At 42.7% G+C, this 12,326-nt stretch overlaps 1 protein-coding gene across 2 annotated transcripts in view; it reads right to left on the bottom strand.

Moving 5' to 3' along the window:
• Window positions 1–1,136: 1,136 nt before the first annotated feature.
• The window catches only part of LOC124862936 (ADP-ribosylation factor-binding protein GGA1-like), a 15,680-nt gene continuing 4,490 nt past the window's right edge, over window positions 1,137–12,326 (bottom strand). The window contains exons 3-17 of one of the 2 annotated variants that reach the window (XM_047357150.1): window positions 11,701–11,776; window positions 11,483–11,581; window positions 11,261–11,408; window positions 10,993–11,093; window positions 10,802–10,882; window positions 6,109–6,246; window positions 5,921–6,002; window positions 5,682–5,792; window positions 5,430–5,576; window positions 5,238–5,311; window positions 4,944–5,131; window positions 3,494–3,705; window positions 3,164–3,333; window positions 2,813–2,923; window positions 1,137–2,313 (exon numbers count right to left, since the gene is read on the bottom strand). In XM_047357150.1, coding sequence (XP_047213106.1) covers window positions 2,203–2,313; window positions 2,813–2,923; window positions 3,164–3,333; window positions 3,494–3,705; window positions 4,944–5,131; window positions 5,238–5,311; window positions 5,430–5,576; window positions 5,682–5,792; window positions 5,921–6,002; window positions 6,109–6,246; window positions 10,802–10,882; window positions 10,993–11,093; window positions 11,261–11,408; window positions 11,483–11,581; window positions 11,701–11,776 — 1,849 coding nt within the window. In that variant the 3' untranslated portion in view covers window positions 1,137–2,202. The remainder of the gene's footprint in view (window positions 2,314–2,812; window positions 2,924–3,163; window positions 3,334–3,493; window positions 3,706–4,943; window positions 5,132–5,237; window positions 5,312–5,429; window positions 5,577–5,681; window positions 5,793–5,920; window positions 6,003–6,108; window positions 6,247–10,801; window positions 10,883–10,992; window positions 11,094–11,260; window positions 11,409–11,482; window positions 11,582–11,700; window positions 11,777–12,326) is intronic. The other variant, XM_047357151.1, reaches the window with a different exon arrangement.

The following is a 12,326-nucleotide window of genomic DNA, read 5'->3' as shown; positions in this document are numbered from 1 at the left end:
TTTCCTAATACACACACACACACTGACACTTGTTTCTATAGCTCGTTCCCCCGACAGAAAGCAGTTGAAGTGCAAAATTTTACGGCTCGCTTGGGAAGACGGGAAAAGTAGTGCCAGCTGGTAGACAAAAAATAAGATAGCTCGTAGTTCACAATCAAATCTTAACATAACTGTCTAGTTTAATTAAGAGCCATCCATTCAGCACAGCTTGGAAATTAAAATTCAAATGGCACAAAATGTCTCAAAGACCTCTTAGGGATTAAAAATAAACATCTGAATTTTAGACTCCATAGACTCCAAGTAAACCATTTGCATGTTTGCTGAATGTTTTTCATTATTCGGGCTCATTAAGCTCCAATTTGTAAGTCATTTTCCTGCTACACCTTATCATTGCCGTTAATCAGTTCATGGGTGATACTTTTCAGTGTAGGGTATTATTGCAGGGTATTGTTAATCTTAAAATCCTGAGCTGCAAGACACCTTAATCTACAACAGAGACATTTGTTTTAACTTCTGCTTTTGGTCTTCCTCTCTCAGAACCTGAAACATTGTTACTACAGGCTCTCCATTTTCATTGTGAAGTGGTGGAGGAAGTTTGTCATCAGTTATAATTATCCCAACTTTGACTGTATCGTTGATGGTACTGTATTTGTTGTGTATTCACAGAATATGAAGAAGTACTTGGATCTCTTAAAACGTTTTCATATTTTGTCACACTACAACTACAGTCACAACAGACCAACATTAGTGCATAATTGTGATGCGCTGTTCCCCCTTGGTGGGATGTTTTTGCTCAGGCCACAGCCTGGATTAGTGGGCTCCTGGGGATATTTCAGCTGGCCGTGGGCTGCTGGGGCTACACAGGGCACTCTTGACCTCCTAGGGTCCAGCTCACCAGCTGGGATGGTTATGTGCCCTCAATACCTTGGTCCCCTGCCTGCTGCCAGGGGTTGATGGGGGCCCTAGGTCCCAGGCTGTGAGGAAGATGATGGTGCAATTTAATCATCATGCATACCATCTGTAAAATATGGTTGTCATTTTGTTTGCATTGTGAATCTCTGGTTAAGAGCTTCTGTGCATAGCGTCTCCCTCTACAGAAGTAGAACTTGGATACTTACTACAATCAGGACAAATTCTTCAGATAACCAAGAAAAAAAAACAACTTTATTTTCCATGTGAAAGAATCTATCGTTGCGCTCTGCTACAATGCACAGACCAAATTTACACAACTAAAGGAATAGTGTTGTCCGTTGCAGAGCTCTCTTACAAGGAATTAATGCAGTGGAATGTGGTTAAGAGGCTGTGAGGGGGCACAGCTACCATGCATCACTGATTTAAAAACAAGTCTAATATGTCTGTGAAATGCTTTGCACAAAGAGCATCAGAGTACAGCTCATTTTGCATATATTTAAGTTTGATCTTCAGTTTTACCCAATAAATGCTTCTATATTAACTTAAACCCAAAGCAATCACACTGTAACTCAAAGTGTTTGAATACATAAAGATGTATACAGCAGATCTAATGATTAACATGTAACAGATGACGGGGGAAAAATCCAGTCAAAAACGTAAAACCTTAAATAATACAACAGCAAAATAGGCACATATGGCAGGAAATACACAGCTCTCATGTTACAGTAGATTTTGTTCATTACACAGGATGAAGGGGAACAGTACAGTCAGAATAATCATTCTTTGTGCAATCAAAAAGTGACTCAGCCACTGAGGAAGAAGCAAGTAATCAAAAATAAAACACAACAAAAAGTTAATCAAATGTAGCTCGTTGGTGCAGGAATCTTCCAAGATTTCTCCCATGTTTGTAGAGCATGCTAACGTGGAGGCAAACCCAGACAAGTTAGAAAAAAGGATAAAAAAACTGGATAAAGCAGACCGAATGAGCAACATGCACACATTTGTTTTCTTCCTTTCAAAATGTGATGACAAGCAGTTGCAGGCCTGGTTGAATGTAGCCACATAAAAACCAACTAGACCCGGACAAAAATGGCTAATTTAGAGCAAAGCAGACACACGTCACACCAACTGTGTGAGTATAAGCGGTAAAAACATTACCGTTCAACAAATGTACTGTACATCAATATGACTGCAAAGAAACCGGGTCTGAAGACAGGCTGAGTTGGAGCATTTCAAAGGGGAGGAAGGCTGAGTCCAAAAGCAGAAAGTCTGTCAGGTTGTGTTTAGGTGCTATAGGTTCCCCCACTTCTCCGAATTAGGAAACTGTTCTACGCTGCCGCTCTCCTTGTGCTCCTGCTCGCCCATGGAGAAGGTTAGTCTGTACTGCAGCTGAAATTTCTCCTAAATCACACAGAAAAGAAGGGAGTTAGACTATCAGATACTACTGGCTGGGTCAGCAAATCCCAGTTAAGATGGAGAGGTAATGACCCGGCATGGGATCGGTATCATATTCTAACAGTGATAACTGAGTAAAAATACCAGGGTTTCAAGGTATTTACATATAAACTAAACAAAAAAATTCTACCAGGTGATTTAATTTTTATTTAGAAAAAGAAAAACAATTTTTACTGCTGCAAAATAATATACAGATTTTTAGTTATGATGTTAATTCATATGTGGAATTTATATACACAAACTAAAGCCAAAACAAAAACTTTATAGATGTTTTCAAGCAACAGCCAAGTTTTCTTTTAGTGAGGGAAAAGTGTAGTAGCTTTCTTTAAGCCAGCTGACAGGCAGGGTGAAGCGACAGACGGGGAAGGGGACCATACAGCTCTGGTGTGTCCATGCAAGAGTCACCTGACTCGGTGCAATCTAATCTTAATAGATCTGTAACTACCTTGTTAGGGTTGGCTATCAGCAGGATCTGCGTGATGGCAGCAGGGGGGAGGATGGGGTTAAAAGCTGGGAGCTCAGATCCTGATGGAGGCTGCAGCTTCACTCCCACAGACTGAAAATAATAAACAAAAACAACAATCTTTACTGAAACAATCTGCTGAGAATCTTTTACAGCATAAATCTTCCACTAACCCCCAGCAAACCACTACCTTCACTCTGATATCCCTAAATAACATCAGAAATCATCTACTGAGTAAATGTAAAGGTCAAGGGGTACTTGCATATAGTAAGCCAAGGAACTGTACAGCATTTATCAGACGAGAGAAAGGTTTTGTAGTTCATCACTGCTGACCTTTGGAGCTGTAGCTTCAAAGTGTATGTTGGTGGCAGGAATAGGGGCTGAGGACAGCATGGATATGATCACCACCAAAACATCGGGTCGAGACACAGGTGAGTCACGAGCAAAGTGAAAGAGAACTCGTAGACTGTGTCCGTCAAACACAGTTATGGGTAACAGACTTCCTGCAGGAGGAGACAGTAAGAAGGAGCATATATTGGTTCAGTTTCAGGCAGCAGAACAATACTGGGAAATGAACAAAATCTGACCCCCAAAAACAATTATACAAAATAAACAACAGATTGCATAATGAATCAATCTTGCAAGACAACTATATGTACTTACTGGGCTTTATGGATTCTAGTGGTACAAAAACATTAGCCAGGGTAACTTCTGGGGAGGGCGCTTCTGAGTGAGTCGGAGATTTGTCCAGCAGCGTGCCTCCGAGGATGGGAGCGGGATGACCGGACACAAAGGGTACGACAGGATGTGTACTGGCGTTGGTTCCTGACTTGCTCTGGAGATCCCTCAGAGTTGGCTTGGACTGCTGCTTGTCCCTTGAAGAAGAAAGATGAGCAGCTGACCTACTTATGATAGCTTTAAATACACCCACTGAGCAGACTCGGATCATTTTGAGGCCATTTCCTAAAGATTATACAGACTTTAGTAACACATAAATAATGAAACAATTCTCTTTTTTAGAACTCCAATTAGAAATCTAGTTTTTTTTCCCCCTTAGTGAACACACCATACTAGGCACTGTCAACAACACTTCGTTCGCAAGTTTTTCCTGAATGAAGAAAACTTAGCTACAGCGCCCTGTTTAAAAAGGTCAAAGAAAGCAGAGAGAAGCTGTTTAATAGGAATCCAGGTCTTCTACAACATGTTGAGACACGTCTGTGGTTCATTCAGGCTGCATAAGAGCAAGATCGTGACAGATAACAAGAAGGCTGAAGATATTACCAGCGGCGTTGCTCCGTTAATTTAAAACCTCTGTTATCGAGTCACGACAGTAAACATGTTCAGATACACGTTAATTATAAAACACCAAGGTCTTCTGAACTGGGTGAATGAGAGAATGTGGCATTACTGAACAAACAGGAAGTGGTTCCATTTTAACAAGTGTCTTTGTTCAAAATGCCCAAAGCTTAACACAGAGGCAAGATGTTGGAGGCAAGATAATCTTGTTCAGCTCACTTTGAGATACTACACTATTAAACCTCACAGCCGCTGGTAATAGAGAAACTCACCTTTCATGGGAGAACATGAACATCAACTGTCAGCGCTGTGGTGTAGGGCTTATTTTTACAGGAGGTACAGAAGATATGGACTTTTCACAAAACTCGAGTCCTGGACCTAGTCAAGTCTCAGGTCTTTGTTTTTGCAATTGGAGTGAGGCTCGCCTCCAAGTCTCAGACTTGAGTCTGCTTCTCTGGTCTCTGCATTTCTATAAACACAAGACCTTCACAGCAGAAGATCTTCTGTTGGAGATGAGTCAGAAGCCACCTTACAGGCTTCCAGAGGGAAACATGGGGCAGAGGGAGGAGAGGAAGGATCTCAAGAAAGATAAACAAGCCTACTTGGCTGTTTTTCAGTTATGTAATGTCACCAGCCACATGGGGTAAAAGGAAAGCAATATGAACGTTAAACAGCAAGACTGAAGAAAATCTGTGGCAGATGTCCAAAGTGAGAGTGTGCTGTGAGCTCTTACATTCCCTCCCCTTCACAGCGTCTCTAGGTCATTCCCGCCATGCAGTGTGCATGCTAAAAGCAAACCACTTTTCAACTGAATTACCATTTGACCTGCAGACACTCCGGTGGCAGGGACTGCTGCAGCAGAGTCTTTCCCAGCAGGTCCAGCTCATCCAGAGCTGAGTTCCCGGTGTTGGAGCCAGATGAAAGAGGTTGAGAGTGAGGAGGAAGGTCTGGGCTCAGGAGGAGAATAGGCACTGCTTGAACATCTGCGTCAATGCTGTCAGAGGACTGCAAGGTAAAAGTGAGGATTAACCATGAATTCTAAATTGGTGTGGTGGGTTTTAAAAGCAATTAGAGCAGCTTCACAGTTGTAAAACATTTTCCCACCCCTCACCTGGAAGGAATCCCACGCTGTGGAGTCCTCTGGTTGTGACAGGGGGTTGGAGGTGTGTGTTCCTTCGCTTAAACCTTCGAAATACACAAAGACTCATGGTTTAGAATGTGTCAAAAAACTCCAGATTTAATTCAGAAGCCCCGTAATGTGACTTTCTAGAAAAAACAAAACAGCAGCCTGAGAGGATGTTACCAAGTGACATGAGCTCATCATCGAGGAGGCTGATTCCCGTCTCCTGTGAGGGAGCGTTGAGGCTGTCTGTGGGAGTGGGAAACTCAGGGAAGGAAGGGGGTGACTGGGGTGAAGTGTCCAATCCTGACAGATCTAGCAGTGCTGTCCCTGCACCCACACAAAACAACAGCATATTAGTAAGCTTACTCCAAACTCCTAAACACAAGAATTTCCTCTTGTGCATCTTCAGTTCTGCCTCTGTTCTTGACCCACCAGCAGGTTTCGTTGCATTTGTCGTGTTTCCGTTCACAATCTCCCCCTTCACCTGCTGCTTGTAGAGGTTGATGACGTGAGTCAGGCTGTCGTTGGCCTGGAGGATCTCAGCTGTGCAGAAGCACGAGAAATGACTGATTATTTCGAACATAATTCAGGACAAACGTTTTGATAAAACAAAGATGGATCCTCCTCATTCACAAACTACTTAATAGTTGAAGAAAAAGCCCGCCGCTCACCCAGAGCCTCGTCGTTGTCTTCCGTGTCACTCGCTAGCCTGAACAACGTCGGCCTCATCTTCTCACAGCGCTGGTACAAATCCTGGTGGCAAAGAAAGGTTTCATGTTTACAAATCAAGCTGCAGCTGCGTGTGAGAAAGAACAAACCCAAGAGCCCACTGACTCAAAGCATCAGGGTTTTACTTCACCTGTATCAGGTCAGCGTTGCTCTGATTGGTAGTCGTGCTGTCGTAGTCCTGCAGAAGCTGAGTCAGCAGAGCGACGCTCTCCTTCACCTCCTGGATGGCGTTCACCCGCTTCGACACCTTCTCCGCTCGCCTCTGATCCTAAATAGACAACGGGGATTTTCTCTGTCAGTTTTAACCATTGACCTGGGAGCACTACTTTACTAACTCCCACAAATGCTGAAGGCGGCCTAATAGTGGCCATCAGAAGACACCATCCACTGCTCTGCATGAATGTCATATTAATTTAAGGTCTTAAATAAACACTTGAACATTTCTTTTTCCAGGGTGATAACTTGAATGTATTTTAAAAAGAATTGGGTACAAAATTTGAATTTATTGTGCATTTTGTCTAATCCAGTCACATCCAAAATTATGCATACAGGCTCAAAAAGACATCTTCACTAATATTTGGTTAATAAGGTGTGCCCAAGTGCGATTTGAGAGGAAGTTTTAAGAATTTGGTTGAAGTCGTCCATCTTCATTGCTCTACCCTCTTTGTGTTAAACACCAGAACCATTGGTGGTGAAACAGACCCTCAGCATGATGCTACCGCCACCATGCTAAACAGTTAGTTCAGCATTTCTAGGTTTGACACCCTCATCTTGACTTCTCCAAACGTTATTCTTGTCACTGTGGGTAATTAGCTCAATCTTTGTCTCGACCAGCTTCAAGGTGTGTATTCTGAAGCTTGTTTCTTGGTCAGCGAACTCTCAGTCCGTGTTGAAGTAAAACTGAGCCACTGGTGTTCCAGCTGTTTCTAGTTAATGACAGGCTTGAGCCTTGGTGGTTCCTAAATATCTAGGTAATCTGCTACCCTCAGAAGTAGGAGTTTGGGTCAGATTCAATTCAATTCAATTCAATTCAAAAATACTTTATTAATCCCAAAGGGAAATTAAATGTTGTTGTAGCTCATATTATGAAGGTTTCTTCAAAGAGCCGTTGTAGATGCTGATGGCTGTGGGCAGGAAGGATCTCCTGTAGCGCTCCGTCTTACAGCAGATCTGAAGAAGCCTCTGACTGAAGACATTGTTGTTGTAGGACAGTCTCATGAAGAGGATGCTCAGGGTTCTCCATAATGTTCTTCATTTTATGAAGAATCCTTCTTTCCACAATGATCTCCAGAGGTTCCAGAGGAGTCCCCAGAACAGAGCCAGCCTTCTTTATCAGCTTGTTGAGTTTTTTTAAGTCTCTGATGCTGCTACCCCAGCAGATGATGGTAGAAGAGATCACACTCTCCACAACAGACTTGTAGAAGATATGCAGCATCTTGCTGCAAACACCGAAGGTCCTAAGCTTCCTCAAGAAGTACAGTCTGCTCTGTCCCTTCTTGGAGATGGCTTCACAGTTGCATCTCCACTCTAGTCTGTTGTCCAGGTGAACACCGAGGTATTTATACTCCTCCACCACCTCCACTTCTTCTCCCATGATGGAAATAGTTTTTGACTTATTCCTGTTTCTCTTAAAATCTATAATCATCTCCTTTGTTTTAGTCACGTTCAAAATTAGATGATTGTTTCCACACCATGCCACAAAGCAGTCCACCACCTTCCTGTACTCAGCTTCTTGTCCATCTCTGATCCACCCCACAACTGCAGAATCATCCGAGTATTTCTGCAGATGACAGGAGTCTGTCTTGTACTGGAAGTCTGAGGTGTACAGAGTGAAAAGGAATGGTGAGAGTACAGTCCCCTGTGGTGCTCCTGTGCTGCTGACTACCTGGTTAGACTCACAACCCTTCAGTCTCACAAACTGTGGTCTGTTTGTCAGGTAGTCTTTGATCCAGGAGATTGTTGAGGCCTCCACCTGAGTCTTCTGGAGTTTCTGACAAAGCAAATCAGGTTGGATTGTATTAAATGCACTGGAGAAATCAAAGAACATGATCCTCACAGTGCTGCTGGCTTTGTCCAGATGACAGTGGGTTTGTTGAAGCAGGTGTATGATGACATCTTCAACTCCAACTCCACAGCGATAAGCAAACTGAAGGGGGTCCTGATGGTTTACTGTTTGCTTACTCAGGTGGGCCAACAGGAGTCTCTCTAGGACCTTCATGATGTGGGAAGTCAGGGCAACAGGTCTATAGTCATTGAGGACTGATGGGTGAGTTTTCTTTGGTACCGGAACAAGACAGGAGGTCTTCCACAACACCGGAACCTTCTTCTGGGCCAGGCTAAGGTTGAAGAGGTGCTGCAGAATCCCACAGAGCTGCTCTGCACAGGCCTTCAGGACTCTAGGGCAGACATGATCTGGACCTGCAGCCTTATTCCTATTCAGTCTCTCCAGTTGTCTCTTCACCTGACTTCTTGAGACACACAGGTGGAAGGGGGAAGCAAAGGAAGCATCAGCATCTTCTGATATGGTTGAAGGCAAACATGTAGAAGCAGAAGATTCTAGGGCTGAGGTGGAAGATAAAAAATGTGAGGTGTTACTGGACAGCTGTGGGTCCTGTGGGTCAAAGGAGGGTGGGATGTCTGTTTGGCTGTGAGCAGGAGAGGAGGATGCGAAGCTTGTTTCTGAACTGAACCTATTGAAGAATGTGTTCAGTTCATTGGCTCTGTCCAGACCTCCATTGGTCTGATCATCCTTCTGCTTGAAGCCTGTGATCTTCTTCATCCCTGTCCACACATCTCTGATATTGTTTTGCTGGAGCTTGCTCTCCAGCTTCTTCTTGTACACCTCCTTGCTGTCTCTTATCTTGACTTTAAGTTGCTTCTGTATAATCCTCAATAATTCTCTGTCTCCCTCTCTGAAGGCTCTTTTTTTCTTGTTAAGCAGGTCCTTCAGGTCACTGGTGATCCAAGGTTTGTTATTGGGGAAGCATCTCACGGTTCTGGTGGGGATGTTGTTATCCACACAGAAGTTTATATAGTCGGTTACACACTCAGTCATGGCATTGATGTCCTCTCCATTTGGCTGGCACAGTGAATCCCAGTCTGTAGCCTCAAAGCAACCTTGCAGAGCGTCTTCAGCTTCCTGTGACCATTTTCTCACAGTCCTCTTTATTACAGGTTGCCTCTGAACAAGGGGCTTATATTTCGAGCAGAGAAAAACAAGATTGTGATCTGATTTACCTAGAGGAGGTCTTGCTGTAGAGATGTATGAGTCCTTGACATTTGCATAAAACAAATCCAATGTTTTGTTTTCTCTGGTAGAGCAGCTGACAAATTGTTGAAACGTTGGAAGTGTAGCAGCGAGTGAAGCATGGTTAAAATCACCAGAAATTGCCACAAAAGCATTGGGGTTTTGTGTCTGTAGCTTAGCAACAACTGAGCTGATGGCATCACATGCAGTGTCAGCAACAGCGGAAGGTGGAACATAAACTGTTGCCAAAATAACACTGGTGAACTCTCTGGGTAAATAATATGGACGAAAACTTACTGCTAACAGTTCAATATCTGGACTGCAGAGATGACACTTCACAGTAACATGTCCTGGATTACACCATCTGTTGTTCACAAGTACTGCCAGTCCACCTCCTTTACATTTGCCGTTCCTCTTTAAATCTCTGTCTGCTCGTATGGTTAAAAAGCCCAGCAGAGAGACGCTGGAGTCGGGGATATGATCCTGCAGCCATGTCTCAGTAAAACACATGATACTGCATGCCCGGTACTCTGGCTGGGTCCTTTGTAGGGCTTGGAGTTCATCCAACTTGTTTCCCAACGATCTCACATTGCCCATCAAAATTGACGGAAGAGATGGTTTGAACTTCCTCCTTCTCTCTCTTCTCTTAGCCCCTGCTCTGCATCCACGGCGTCTCCTTTTCAACTCATCAGGGATTTGGGGTTGTAGCCGAAGTATTATTTGAGCTTTTGAGATATTAATCAACTGCTCCCGGTTGTAAGAAACAATCCCGTTGCCATGGCAATGCATCATAACAAATGTCCAAAAATAGAAAGTATTAAGAAAAATCCTCCAAGCTGCACAGCATCCGACACTGGAGTGGACAGTCATCCAAAAAAAAAAATCAACTGTATCCACCACAAGAGGAATAGTTCCCAAAAAAGAATAAATCTGAATCAAAAGTAACAGAGCTACTCCAACCTGCTGCCACCTTGAGCGGCGCAATTCTAGAATTGAGTGAAACTTTGATACAGTTAGGTGCTCCAACCAGACAATTCCCAACACACACCAAAACTGGTTTTGGAATGGGTGAAGCAGGCTAATATTAAACTTCTGTAATGACCCAGACTTCAACTTTATTGAAAATGTATGGACTATGCTTAAAACCCAGTTCTGCACCAAGACACAAACGAGTTTAAACCAACTCAACCAACTCTATCAGAAAGAGTGGTCAAATATCCAGCCAGAATTACAGCAGAACCTTGCTGATGGCCAGAATAGGTGTGTTGGTTCTCTGCAACTTGCTAATAAACATTTAACCCAATATTAGTGGGGTGCAGGTACATATTTAAGCCTGTATGTACAAGTTTATATCCAGTTTGGAGTAAACAAAATCTGCATTAAATTCAAAACTGTGCACCCAATTTTTGATTGTAAAATTCAACAAAGTGGAACGTTGTATGAATCACTTCATTTGGAAGAAAGAATGATTAAAATGCAGCATTAAAAAGCTTGACCCTCATGGTTGGTTAGTAAATGTACATTTAACAGGAAATGTGATACATAACGTAGCAGAAATAATAAAAAGAGAGTCTACCTCTTGGACCATTTCCTTGATGAGTTTGTTAGCAGCTATTAGATCCTCGGGGTGGGAGCTATTTAGCAGGCGAGACAACATCTATTCAAGGAAACAGCAGAATCAGTTATTAACAGTTTAAAACATACAAATGGCTTTTTACCACATTAAATTAATTGTTTCATTTTGATAATTGTTAGAAAGATCCTTACTTTTGACTTCTCCTCATCCTCAAAAATGGCATTTTTAGGTCTGCGTGGAGGAAGGTTTAGAGGTTTGTCAGGGGGCAGCTCTGGGTCTTGCTTAATGATACCTGATTTACAGACACAGAGTAAGAACAAGAAACGGGTTTAAAATCTCTCAAGACGAGAGTTATGAGCTGCTTTGGCTTTTCTAATCAATATAAAACATACTGTTAAGCTTTAAAAACAGTATGTGCCGTTATAACTTCCACTCATTTTAATGCTCACAGCCTCCTACCTTGTTTCTTTAGCATCTGATAGGCATCTGAGATCTTCGGCTCATCAGGCAACGCCAACGTCCAGCTATAGATCAACTCCAGAACTTTCTTTTTTACTGCCTCTGGAGAGCGAGAGCCTAAATACTGAGCATGAGATTCAAGAGAAAACTGCATATTTATTAGTTTACCCAGGACAAACAAAAGGTTACTGACCAAATCTGACACATTCTGAAAAGTCTTACCTTTGGTGAAACTACTTTGATGAGTTCGTTGAGAAAGCGGAACTTGCCCACTTCACTATGAAACCTTTTCCCACAGTTTTTCATACACATCTCCAGAACCTTGTGTTGAAACAGTAGATACAGGTCGTAAAAAAAAGAACAGCTGGGTGTAGAAAACAGTTTATAGTGTAAAGACAGCTAATTCTGAGTGGCGGAGCCTAGCGTGGGTCTTAACTTACCAGTAGTGCCTGCGTGGCTTCCCATTCTTGAGGAGACTGGATTTTATGGGCCAGGAGCCTGGTGGCCAACTGAGGTCTGCAACAGAAGTAATTTCTCAAGCTACAGGAGAGAACTTTTTAAACCATCCAAGTTCAGTGGCCATACAGCCTTGGAAAAGTATTAATATCCCTTGAACTTTTACAGATTTTGACGTGTTAGAACTAGGGTTGTCAAAATAATCGATAATTCGCTATAATTGCTATAAAAAACGTATTATTCATATATACTCACTCGCGTCAAAATTGATATAAACTGACTGGCGGCAGCGCCGCAATAACAGAGACATTCAGCTCCTCCTCTCAGCTCCACCTGACCAAACCAATGAGCTGCTGCTGGAAGTTTTAAACTCTGCTAACATGGTGACATTATCCAGAAAAAAAAAACCTATGCGACCCTCTTTAGCAAACACGGCAAACAAAATAGTTTTTCGGAAGTACTTTCCTTATGAGTCAGACAGACAGGTAAAAACCTATATGCTGAACAATACCACATATTAGCTGTGCTAATGCTACAAGCTAACACTATGACCCTGATGATTACAAGAAACTTAAAAAGGTCAGTAAAGCTCCTGGATCAACAACAGTGA

The sequence above is a fragment of the Girardinichthys multiradiatus genome, chromosome X (genome assembly GCF_021462225.1).
Source record: "Girardinichthys multiradiatus isolate DD_20200921_A chromosome X, DD_fGirMul_XY1, whole genome shotgun sequence".
In the NCBI taxonomy this organism is placed as follows: Eukaryota; Metazoa; Chordata; class Actinopteri; order Cyprinodontiformes; family Goodeidae; genus Girardinichthys; species Girardinichthys multiradiatus.
The sequence above is the reverse complement of the archived record's forward strand: the minus strand, read 5'-3'. Positions and strand labels throughout refer to the sequence as shown.